At 41.1% G+C, this 13,555-nt stretch overlaps 1 protein-coding gene across 1 annotated transcript in view; it reads right to left on the bottom strand.

The window, feature by feature from the left end:
* Window positions 1–235: 235 nt before the first annotated feature.
* exoc4 (exocyst complex component 4) overlaps window positions 236–13,555 on the bottom strand; it is a 114,297-nt gene continuing 100,977 nt past the window's right edge. The window contains exon 20 of the mRNA XM_038738614.1: window positions 236–2,381. Within this exon, the coding sequence (XP_038594542.1) occupies window positions 2,144–2,381 (238 nt within the window). The 3' untranslated portion in view covers window positions 236–2,143. The remainder of the gene's footprint in view (window positions 2,382–13,555) is intronic.

Below are 13,555 nucleotides of genomic sequence, written 5' to 3'. Positions count from 1 at the left end.
CACAGCACATTACACCTGTCAGGCAAAGTACATCCTCCGGTGTTGATTTTGGATCAGTCTCGCTCATATGGTGCCAGTAACATCCCGGGTGCATCAAAACAGTGATGGGCTGTGCTGTCATGTGTGGAAGAGGTGTTACTGCATGCATGAACTCTTGTCAGCTGTACTTGCCCCAGTGGAATGTATGACTGTCATGCAACTACACAAGGAAAAAAAAACAAAATACACAAATCACTGGCATTTGAAGAATTTATTTTTTTAGTGTATTAGTGTATGCATTGGCTAATCACGGGTGCTTAATTTAGAGTAGACAAACATTTCAGAGCATTTACACTCAACATAGGAGCAGTGAGGATGTTTAAACATGTTCAAGACACACGTCGATGTATAGAATTTAATACATTCTTAGTTGAAACATAGAGATAACTTTAATCGAACAGATGTGCAAAATGAAGATCCGTTGCAAAGAAAAAGAAACATGAAGTAGATGAGCTCTGATGAGATGAGAGTTCTGGGTCAAAGTAAAAAATGAACCTTTATTATATTTTACATATTTCATTCATAAATAAACTTCATGGACAACAGGAGTGGTTCGCACTTGCATGCATGGGGTATGGCAATACATAAGCCTTCTAGACTTTTATTGGTTATGTGTGCTCAGTGATAATAGTGTAATAGTATCTGTGACATGATGACACAGTCAGTTAACAATGTATTAAAGTTTCCCATGGATAACGTTACAAAAGTAGCTCTGAAGTGAACAGCTGAATGAGCAGATTTTACATTTTACACAAAGTGTACGTTTTGGAGTGGTAGGCGAAGCCCTCAGCAGCTCCATGGTTGTTTTCCCATTGATCCTAGCCTATCTGTCATTATGATGGATTGCTCTGTGGGCTTCAGGGAGACCGGAGCTGGGCCCGCTGTATTGACAAGGCTCCCCTTTCTCTCTCCTCCTCTCGTTAAGTACTTCTCTCCCAAGTTAATGAACTAAAAACAGGCAGGGTTGCAGGGAGGGGAGTTTGTGATTTGTGATCGTCTCTTGAGTGTATATGTTTTGTAGTTTATACTAGAGCACATGTAGCGGGGACGGCAAAATAAAGATTTGGATGTATCGTTTCAGTTTACAGAGCTAGTATGACTGGTGAAATGTATTACCACACATGCCTTAACACAAAAAGTGCAAAGTCATTCCACTGTGGTGTACTGGACTTGAAATATAACATCTGAAAGAAACCCTGTCCTTGTTTTTAAAAATGTCTTCATTACTGTGTCTTTGGCCAATTTGTAAGATAGATAAAAAGTTAATCGACCTGCAACTTTCCACACTAGCCGCACAAGTCTACGGCACAGACTATACAGGAAAATAAGACAGATAAACAGATTTTTAACAGCCATACATATGATACAATTCTCAGCTAGAGAAATCTTTGGGGACCAACCCAAATTGGCAGCAGGCGGAAGATGTGGCCTCAGTCAGACAGTCTAATCTGGCATCTGTTATTGCAGACAGAATCAGTGGGCCCATGGGGTTGCCAGGAGAGGAGAGATAGAGGTGTAATTGAGAGCAGCAGTTTAGATCTAATAGGAAAATTAGATGAGATAGGGCCTAAGTTTGGGTGAGTGTCCAAGACAATCGCCTGGAGCTGTCACAGTGAACGGGGGACTGTTGGAGTCAGAGCGCAAGTGCCGCATTTGTTGTGCCTTTTAAAAAGTGTAAATTGACAATATAGGTTACCTCATGACATAGATACTTGCAAAGTTTGCAAGTAGTGTTGGTTGTCACCCTGCTTCCCAATTAGAGTGACTTGATGCTGCATAGGCTAATCTCTCTCTCTCTATATATATATATAAAATGGAGAAGAAACACTTTCCATCAACAGATTTCACAGACATTATGATTAAGGTCTAGAGCAAGCCTCTATTTCAGTGTTTGCTAACCCAACTCTTAAATATGCCCTGTCCTACACATTTTACTCTTACATGACCCAATTATCTGCTGCACGTGTTCCTGCTAGACACAGCTAAAGGAGTTGAAACAAAAATTTGTAGGACAGAGGTTTCATCATTGGGAAATGATTCCAATATCTTTATCTGATTTCCAGGCAACTCAACCACCCCATATGGACCCTGTCCTGTTTTATCGTTACACTGTAGTGATCTTCTTGTCCTTGGTGGCCTGTTTGATGGCGGCCTGCTCACAGATGATCTCCTTCAGCCTCTGCAGCCGGATGTTTTGGGTGCTCAGGTCTCCTACACCTGTCTGGCTGCGATGGAGTAAGGACAGGGCGTTGATGTACTCCAGCTCAGTGTAGCGAACACCCTGGTCCACCACCAAATTCAGCAGCTCATCTGCAGTGTTGTACAGCATTTCATAGTACTGCCTGAATGGAGAGATATGAGGAATGAAGTGAGAGAGAGAAAATGACAGGAGGTTATGTATGAAGAAAACGAAGGGAAGGAGAAACAGAGTAAAGGAAAGAATAGAAAATTGAGGGGAAGTGGGGGAGAAAAAGAGGGGAAAAAAGTTAATAACACTTTGTTTACCTCTGTTTTGCATTATTCCAGTGCAGAATCAAAAGGAGGAACAAAGGGAAAACACAAAAGCCAAACTAACTGCTGTTGTTGTCAAGCCCAATTTCCTTAAAAAGGACATCAAGGACCTCACCCTCACCAGGAGCGGAAGGTAGAGGGAAAAAATTCACTGGCTACAAACTACTGAGACACTTTAATGAAACACTGTTGACAGAGCCAAAAGAGGAGGGTGTGTATAGAATAAATAGCTTTTTAACCAGCACCTAATGCCACAATGGGCCATATAAAAAAAGACATTGAAGTACATACTGATAAAGAAGGAGCACAAAGGGAGAATGAGTATTAGTGAATAACACACACTTCACAGACAATATGCCAAATAGAAGCAAGGGCAGACGCTGTGCGTATTTGTTTTTATATTTGCTGTCTGTATTTATTTTTACTGAAATATTTAGAGGTAGACCTCCTGTGTATGTGAGCATACAATGTAATACTTTTTAGAATCAATTCACAGAGCAGCAGACAATATTTGGCCATTAATATGGATTCTACTAGGAAGGAAGGTAATTTGTCAAAAACACAATACACATTCCTGTGCAGAAACCACTGCTGGAGGCAGGTCAAATACCTTGGAGTGTGTGTGTGTGTGGTATTACGTTGGCCAGTCAACTATGCTCTCAAACACAAAAAGGACCAAAATGCGGTCACACACTAGAGTATATTTCACCACTATCTGCCCCTGGCTACGGGACAAATCCCATTATCTAAAGATATTACACTTCCATACAGCAGTTTTAGATAAAGTCAGAGCAAGAGGACAAGAGGTGAGCAACTCACAGCGTACAATGAGGTGTAGGTTTAAAATTATAAAACAAACTGTGGGAGAACATTTGAGAGTTTTTATTTTATTGTTCCTTATGTACAAATCCCCTGTAATTTATTCTTACCTCAAGGTTCATTTAGCAGCTCTTCTGGATTTTTTTAGCATAACAAATGTTACCATTTTTTAATGCATTTCTCCTACTGTCTTAGGCAACTATTGGTTTCCATTCATTTCTGTACAATATTAAAATCAATGAGGTGACCCTCTGAAACTTGCTTGAGTTGTGTAATTCATCACGGTGAAGAGCAAGTCTGCGTTGCTTTTATTTTGTCAATATTAAATTTATGTTGTGTGGTAATTGAGTTCACTGATGTTCATGTAGTAGGGAAATGGATGGAGCGGTAAGAAAGAAAACAAAAATCTAATTTCTGAAACACAGGAGCATTGTTTGCAAAATGGTTAACCATGACATAAATAAATGTGATTTAAGGTAGACCGGCTAAAACATAGGGGAAAAAAAGACATGATGCTTCTCCTTCCTTTCATTTTGGTGCAAGATTTAACACTGAAGTTGTTTGGTACAGTGTGTCTACACAGCAGGTGTGTCACCTGCATTGTCGCCGTCTCGTGCGTCTGACAGAGAAGACACACTTCTATTTTAATCAATCCAGCTGTCTACAAGGGCTGTGTAAAGGCCTGAGTTTTACTTGTGATAAATTCACATGAATATTTTGCGTATTAATACACTTGAAATCTATTGTCTTGCGTTTTACGCACACAAATTCGGTGATTGCTCAGCTAACGTGCTGCTCACGCTCACTTCAGAATCAGAATCAGAAGGAGCTTTATTGCCAAGTAGTGTTTTACACATACAAGGAATTTGCTTTGGTGTTAAGGTGCTATACGCAGACAGACATACAGCTGACATAAACAGAAAAAACTCAGAAACAGTTGTAACTTTCAGGTAGAAGAAGCTTTCTTTCAAGTATAAACAGGCCACCTTGGCCAAGGGCAGATGCCAGTCACTCAACAGTAGTGGCTCCTGCTGGTTTGTGAGTGCAGCCATTCGGTGAAGAGAGATAGGTGTAGCTCTGACATTGTTAGGCTGAAGAAAGGCCTTGGAGGTGTTGTGGCTGAGAAAAGAAAATGTTAGGTCCAGCTGTTTTCAAATCTTTCTTTCTGTGACAGCAAAGAAAAAGAGTAATTTATAATTATGTCCATCAAAGCATCGAGAGAGAGAGAGAGAGAGAGAGAGAGAGAGAGAGAGAGAGAGAGAGAGAGAGAGAGAGAGAGAGTTAAGCTCTCTATTGTGCCAGAGGTAGGTGAAAGTAAATAGATTCAAATCTTTAGTGATTTCTGATATGGCGCAGTAAAAAGGCACTTCGGAAAGAAAAGATATTTTTATCTCATTTATTTAACTCCTCCGCCCATCCAAGACTCATTCCCTTCTTGAGATGATCATTTTCGATGCTAACGAGGCGATAATGAGCACTCAGGGAGCTTCTGTTCCAAGGTGCTGTCATTTTGAACATTCAACAGTAGAAAAAGACCCGGAAAGACTAATGGATGGGTACAGTGAGTGAAATGGGGAGAGACAAAGAGAGGGGGCATTGCGCGGGGGGTGGGGGAGTGATGACTGAAGAGATGCGTGAGGAATAGAACTGAATAATATCTGTTTTTTGGCCTTCCCCTTACAAGTAATGTCCTTGGTCACTGAAGCATTTGCATTCTGTCTCACCTTCCATCTTGCTCTCAATTTCTCTCCAAGGTCTTGTTCATTTTCCATCCCTGAGCTCATTCATGAAAAAGCTTGTCAATATTGATGAGGGTCACATTGGTTCACTCCTTAACCGGGGGCAAGACAGAAGAGAGGCAAAAAAAGCAGGAAAGAGATGGGTCCCGCTTGTGGTATTAATTTATAATGAAATGTGCTGTGTAATTTGTGTGTTTGTCCCTTCACAGCGGATACAGTGAACGTCTAAATGTTAGCGCCGCCGAATGTGTCTCTGTTTTGGATCGGTTTGTATCTGTACAGTTTGTGTTTCGGTGCTGGCACATCTAGCTCAGAAACACAGTGAGCACCGGCTTGAAAGCATCATTCCCTAGACCCAGCGATTACCTGCACGCTTGAGGCAAATCACCTCGTTACATGATCTAATGGGAAAACCAGATAACCAAAAAACAAAACACAAATTGCTTTTGCTGAGGGAAGAAGCTGTGGACAGAAGCCTTTCGTCTTTCAAATAACCATCCTGGGCTCTCAATGGGAAACAGCTTAGCCGAGGAAAGAAACTGTTAATTTTTTGTACAGGGCAATTAACAGAAGTAGAAACTGCACCTGACTACCTGAGACTGATTTATTCTTACTCTCTAAAGGAGCATAATTATGGCAAAAGTCTGTGCAGTAGATGTGTGGAATTTTTTATTTTATTTTATTTTTAGTTCTTTAGTTATTTGATATGGTACGTGGGTCCAAAGACGTGCAGGTCTGGTGGATTGAAGAGTCTAAATTGCCTGTTGCTGTGGATGTTGAATGTGTCTGTCTGTATGTGTCAGCCCTGTGATAGATTGGCAATCTGTTCAAGGTGCATTTGCGTGTTACCCAGCGTGAGTTGGGACAGGCTGTGAGTATAGTGTATAAATAATGATGGATGGACACTTAAAACCTAAAAAAAGTTACTGGTGCCAGTACAAATTACCTCCAAGTTCTTGTTGTTGAATTTGTGTAGACTGACTGACTGAAAGGGTTTTTAGGCTCAGCTCCCTGTTTCAATTAGGAAAGCCCTTCTGGTAGACTAGTAAGTTATGCACACCGTGGGAAATTAACAACAAACATCACTGCTGAAAAGTGAAATTATGACTGTGACCACTTTGACAGTCACCAAATTCTGTTTGGACATTTTTATGCAGTCTAAAAAAACATGTCTGATTGAAAACAGTAAAAGTATCTGAAAAGCTTTGGAATCCATCTGTTGATGCAGCAGCCGGCAAGTGAAACAAACAAAAAAAAACAACCTCATCAGTGCTAGAAAACTGGGCTTAACTACAGTATAATAGCAACTTCACTTGGCACAAAAATCGCGCACAGGATTTGTTAAAAGCAGATCTACTGGTGCTCATTTATAACTGATGACTGGGTACTAAATCCACGGTTCAGCTTCTTGCTGTAGCATCTTATATCAAAACAGAAAGCTGCATCCACAGGAAGACAGTGTGCTAGACTGTCAGCTGGTTATTGGTGTGTGTGTGTTTGTTTATGTGTGTGTGCGTGTGTCTGAGTCGTGAGGACAGCTGGCAATCTGGCCCCTGTTCAGTACAAAGGGGAGGGGGCTGGTTGAGAAAGAGAAAGTGTAAGGTGTGTAACTGTGTGTGTCTATCCATCGATGTGTCTGACTGATGTATGTTAGTGCGTGCTGAAAATGCTTTCAAACAGTTCATTACCCAAGCAGTTGGAAAGCCATTTGCCAAACAGGGTAAGGGCTGTTAATAAGATTAAAATCTCTCGGCACCCCACCATCAAGAAAGATCCCCCAGTGACACACACACACACACACACACACACACACACTCTTTTCATCCATTTTATATATAGCTAGTTAATGAAACCAGCTTTGTTTTTTCCCCCCACAAACCTAAATTGAATTGTTATTTTGATTGATTTCTTCCTTAAAGTCTTTCTTTATGTATGACCCACAAACACACACACACACACTAATTTGATCAATTTCCAGCACCAAGTCCCATCTTTAAGAGCACTGCTCTAGTAATCAGCCCATGTGTGCGTCAACATGCCTCCACGGTGCACTTTCTATTAAATTTTAATTAGCAGCCCCCCTCCCTTTCCTCGTATACAACGAATATTAAGTAAATTTATGATGCGTGGATGCAGCATAGGACAGACAGATATGTCAATGGCACAAGAGAGAGACACATGGAGGAAAAGAGGAAGATAGAGAGGAAAAAAGACAACGACAGAGAGAAAAAAAGAGAGAGAGTGAAAGAAAAAAGCAAGAGAAAGACAAGAATCAGCACAATTCATTCCCCCTCATTTCCAGCGTGTACAATATTAAGGCCATTACAGGCTGCCTCTGTCAGCATGTTTGGAACAACACATTAGTAAGTGGGGGAGAGATGAGGTGAGGAAGGAGGAGGAAAAAGGATGAGAGACTCTGTGGATGAACCTCTCCATCAGCTAGAACTATGACTTGTTGCTGCAGTAACAGATACCGGGGCTGCTGGCACAGACAACAGGCTTTCTGAATTTCTTCCTCTCTTTCTTCCCTCTCTATAACAGTACGCTCACACCTAATTTGAAAATGCATCCGTTTCTCTCTTTTTCAGTCCTTTATCCATCTTAAAGTGATGTTTTTGACACCCCAGTTCTACATAACAGTTACTTACCTGTTTGGGGGTTTAAAGTTAACTTTGAAATCCTTCTGTTTGCTCTAAAACTCTATGTGATCACTCATTTTTAAATGTCAGTATAGCCGATCACACCACACAGGTCCTGTCATTAAGCTGGATGTTTATTTTGGACAGCTAATTTTGTGATCATTACATAGCAGTGCCTGGTTAACTGGTAGCATTTACGATCAAATCACTTTTTTATGCTGTTCAGTTGTTTGAAAACAGCAAAACAAAAATATTAGGGCTGGGAAAGTTAACGCGTTATTATTGCATTAATGCATTAATTAATTAATGCTCACTGGCTCTGAATACACATACAGTCAAAACATGGGTCACAGGAGGGGTGGGATGTTGATCAGCCTGCAAATCACCCACCAAAACAAGCAGTGGAAGGAGGCTTCGGCAGACTATGTTGGATGCAGCGTGTGGGAGAGGTAGATAAACAAAAGCAAGACCAATTAAAGATCAATTAAATACGATAGCGAAGTAGATAGCTACACAGTGCATGCTGATTAGTAAAACTCACAAACAGGGAGGATCAGTCTCTCTTCTATGGCATTTTTGCAGCGTGTCACGCACAAAATGTTCAAGACAATTCAACTTCGGCAGCACGGCGGCGTGTGCTTCAGGCGAGCACAACCGTGACAGTTTCACGGGAACGCACCCGCTTGTCGCTACACCTTGTGCTCAACCACTTCTCCTCACTCTAACAGGGACACTTGCTACTGAACATAGACTGTTTATGCTGCTCCCTGATAAAAGAAAAATGTTTCTGCTGATAACCCCCCCAGAAATGATCGTGGCTTTGGACTCTGATGGTAACTTGTTTTAACAAGCTAGATAAAAGGTAATACAGGCAGTGGCAAATAGGTTTGGTTTTATATTTGATTTGATTATATTAATATTTAAGTTGAGATTTATAAGAAATATTTTATTGCTACTATGTAAAGGGAATACTGCTGGTAAAAAGCACCTTATTTGTTTAAAGTGTTTGCAAACCACATGTTATTGCACTTTTGTGTACATAGCAGTACATTTAACTTAAAAGTGCGCAATACACTACTTTATAATTCATTTTTAAATTTTGCACGATTAAATTTTTTAATCATCTAGCACTAAAAAACATGTAAATGAGAACCACTACAGTACATGTCACAGAGAACAGCAGGGGACAGAATGCAGGTTTAACCAGCTGAGAACCAGAAAAACAGTTATTGTCTGTGATAAGAGCCTATCCTTTTCTTTGTGCGTTTTTCACTAGTAGGTCAAAAAAATTCCGAGCCACGGCTCCCCTTCATAGTTATTTTAAGCTTTCACTGTACATTCAATTTTACTTCTTCACATTTGTTTGAGCTCTGTTTACAGTAAAATCTTTCCATCACTGCTCTGACAGCAGCTGCAAAACTCATGTGCCAGAAAGCGCGTTGCATGACTATGAAAACTGGTAACCGTGAACCATAAGCTGTGCTGACCAGTGTTGCGTAGCTGAAACATAACTCCACATTTCACAGCCTAATTTGGTGATTAAGATATTTATTCTTTCTTTTTGATATATATGCCTCATTTTTTTATGTGACGAAAAGTTGCCGTAGATTAAAAACCGGAATAAATCTTGCAGCACCTTAGACTCTGAAAGACGTATCTTTACAAAAAATGACACATTGATGTTTTTTTCATATGTAAATGGTGTTTTCAAAATTAGCCAGCTTGGTGAAGATGTATTATGAGACTATACATCCATCTGCCTTTTTCTATCTCTCTCTAAAGTATCTCTTCCTCCCCTCCTTCTGTCTCTCTCTCCCTCCAAAGCAGTGCAATTGTCTCTCCTCTGGTAATGAGGAAAGGTCTGCAGAGACTGAAGCTTCATCAGCAAACACCAGTCCCAGCACGCTGCACCACGCACAACAAATACACACATACACACACACTATCACACTGGCTTCATCAGCAAAGACCAGCGTCATCAAGCTGCGAGGAGCATATACATAAACACACACCACACACACACACACACACACAGACACAGCATGGATAGACGGGCTTCATCAGCAAAGACCAGTCTCATCATACTGCATCTTGCGCATGCACACAGAAAACAGGAGCAGAGGAAAGGATGGGCTGGAAGAAGAAAGGACAAGAGAGAATACAAATTCAGCAGAGACAGTGCAGGTGGTTGGACGGTAGCAATGAAAAAAAAGAAGACAGAGAGAAAAATGAAGAAAAAGGGACAGCGAGAGGAGGAAGAGAGAGATAAAGAGAGAGACACAAGGTGACAGGAAGGGAGACAGAAGCCGAGCAAAGTGACAGTGTACCGAAGCCAGGCCTAAATACAAACAGTTTTATCTGTTGACACCCACTACCTTCTGACACGGCCGTCACCTGTACTTATTACCACATTCTCTGCAGACACACCAGCCTGTCACCTCGACACACACACACTGGGGTTTAGGCACACACAAAAAAAACGATGCGCACACACTGGATCTTAGAGGCACGCAGAGGCTTGGGTGGCAACATTCGGGCCACAAGGCTCTTCTACAATTCACAAAGGTACACCTGCACACTGTAGTAATTTCCAGCAGCAGACAGATGGGTGCGATGGGCTGAACTCCGGGGCATCTCTATAGTGAGCCTGTCAGACTGGTGTTTAGCCTAGCTACGGGCTAAGGGGCTTGCGAGTTAGCCAGGGATGTTATGACAGCCGTGCAACCTGCCTACACGGGTCACTGGGCAGCTCAGAGCTCCACCGTATGTGTTTGTGTTAGTGATTGTGTGTTGTGAGTTTGTCATGTCTCAGTGTGCGTCTGGAAACGCATACCCTGAATGCTGCTGCACCAGACATAGAAGATATTTACACAGACAAACAGGTACACATTTATTTACATTTACTTTCGCTGTAGGGCATTCTTATGTACACACAATGTTGTGCAAAACACGTCTGTGGTGTGTATTGCCAGTGCTTTCAGAAGCTTTGTCTACTGGTGTGTTGCAGAAAAAAAAAAGCTTATTCTAACAGAATGGTAATTTGAGACTGAATCCACTTGTCTGGATATTTGAATGCAGGCACGCACAAGTTATCTAATGACCCTTTGAGGATGCTTTGGCAACCAGGGGAAAGCTAATCAACAACTATTTAAATGTGTGCAGGGCAGAATGGAACTTAATGACAGGTAAAAGGAAGTAAAACAAAAAAGCAACATTAAAACAACTCTTTTTTTTAACCGTTAAGTTTTAAGATCACTCGCTAACCAAGCTGTGCAGCAAACAATATGTTATAAAATTCATATCTAAGTGAAAAATAATTATTCTGTTATTGCTATTTGCCAAACAAAATAAGTCCAAAATTTCTCCATAAGCTGGAGTGGACTGTTGCCAGGCAACACTAAGTTTTCGAAAGTTTTGTTGATTTGTTTTCTTGAAAACTATTGTTGCTTCTGGAGTTTTCAAGATAAGAGCACAAACAACATCACCTTTATCTCATCTCTGCTTCTGTCAAGAAACCAGAAATCAGCATAAAGAGAGAGCAACAGAGAGAGAGAGAGAGAAAGGTGGACACATAGGACAATGAGAGGAGATCAATGGAGTGACAAGGCTGAAGGTGCAGTCAATACACACACACACACACACACACACACACAGATGTGACATTGCAGTGAATAGGTCAGAGTCCCTGAACTGTTTCTGAACAGATGGTCTGTGTGCGTCCACTTGTGTGCCAGTGTTTAGGTGTGTGCGTGTTTGACCTTGACCCATGAGCTGATATAGCTGCCAAACTTCTGACTGAGAGACAGGAGACCGCCATAGGACATTTCCAACACACACACACACATGCGTGCGTATTAACACCCTGTGCAACCTTAACAATAGACTTACTGCAGGTTTACACAGTATTATACAGTATAGAAACATGGATTCAGCCACAAAGTGGCACTGTTTGCCCATTCTTCTTCACAATCTACTTGTGAGAGGAGAGAGAGTGTGTGTATGTGTCTTCATGAGTTCTGCAGTGCTGGTTACCGGGCCTCTCCTTAGTTTTAACTCAGATCAATGGTTATTACTGTGCCCTTGTCCAAGTCTTTCTCGTCTCTCCCTTTCCCATACTAGCACACAGATGCAGAAAAACAGCCAAAACACACACACAGAAACACTAACATGCAAACACACATAGAATCATAAAAGTGCAAGTGTACACAGGCAAGCATCTGCAGCCTTTTTTCAAAAGCAGGCATCCTGCTGTGAACACTTCCTCTCCTCATTTCACTCTTGTTTCTCCAGAGGCGGAAGTAAAATGCTGATGAATAATCTGCTTTTAGCCTCTCTTCTTCAGATGTCGTTTTCACTGCTGATTCCGGTTGGCTAATATTAGTTTTCTCAACTATTATATGTCTAGAAAATGCTACATATACACTATGTGTGTTTGTAACTTTACTTAGTCAATCAGAGGGGTTTGTTGCTTTTAATGTTTGAAACAAGAGAAATTCTTTATTTTTGTGGTACTGGACCACTTAATTAAAAAGGCATGATATGTTGGGATCTGAAGCACACATTACACAATCATTTCTTTCTTTCTGTTTTTTTTATTATTATTTTTATTTTTTTTTACAATTTTCCATTCAACAAACTCATATATCCCCAGCCAAATAGAATATAAGTAGATTAGAACAAAGATAAGAACCTCAGATTTATGGTCGTAAATTTAATCGACAGTAAACATAACAATCTGCAAGAGCAATTTTAGGGGACACAAATAATACAGCCAATATTGTACGTGTATGTGTACACAGAGGAAAGGTTCATAGTTCACCAAGCAGTCATATTATAATCATTAAAGCGGTAGTATTATGCTCATTTTCAGGTTCAAAATCCTATTTAGGGGTCGTACCAGAAGAGCTTTACATAAAAAACCCCCACCATATTTCTTTCATACTGCACATTGCTGTAGCTCCTCTTTTCACCCTGTGTTGAATGCTTTGTTTTAGCTATACATCTTGTCTCTAAATGATCTTTGTTGGGAGTTGCACATGTGCAGTTCCTAGTTAAGAACCATTAGCCATTCAGAAGCAGAGAAGTGCGAGTCAGCGAGTAGCCCGTAAACAGCTTTGATTCAGCTGTAGGCTTCATGTTGCCGACCAGCTTGGCAACATGGACTGGAGCAAGAGGGGCTAAAAATTTCGGGTTTTATGGGTCTCGCACATGGGTGTGACAAAATGGCTTGGCAGGACCCCCTACAGAGTAGCCCCCGGCCAAAGTTTCCCCTATGCGTAAGAAATTTCTGTGGTACATGTAACATATCCAGACGTACAAAAAAGCCTCTTGGAGCGATGCCAAGCCCAACAGGAAGTCGGCCATTTATAATTTTATGGTAATTTTTGGACGATTTACACCCTGCGTATTGCCTCCTAGGGATGTAGTCCGACCGACTTCAGATTTTTGCTGTGCAGTCTAAACCCACTGACGATTAAAAGTTGTACAAACAGTAAGTTTTTGTGGAATGGCGTACCCGTGGTGTGGCGTCCAAATTTGATGATTCGCCATAAAACAGGAAGTTGTTGCTTCAGTCTACATTCTCACATCTGCACCAAATTTAGAATGTATCATAAGAGTTTCGCCCTGAACACAGCCACATGCCAACATTCACCTATAGTCATAGCGGCACCTACTGGCAACAGGAAGTGACCTTCAACAAAGCATCCCCACAGACATTTCACATTTCTGTGGCACATGTATCATGTCCAGACGTACCAAAAAAACTCTTGGAGCGATGCCCTAAACTGAACAGGAAGTCAGCCATTT

The sequence above is a fragment of the Micropterus salmoides genome, unplaced genomic scaffold (genome assembly GCF_014851395.1).
Source record: "Micropterus salmoides isolate LMB-PRFRI ecotype aquatic unplaced genomic scaffold, ASM1485139v1 Ms_hic_scaffold_23, whole genome shotgun sequence".
Taxonomy (NCBI): Eukaryota; Metazoa; Chordata; class Actinopteri; order Centrarchiformes; family Centrarchidae; genus Micropterus; species Micropterus salmoides.
Note: the sequence above shows the minus strand (reverse complement) of the source record. Positions and strands in the feature narration are given on the sequence as shown.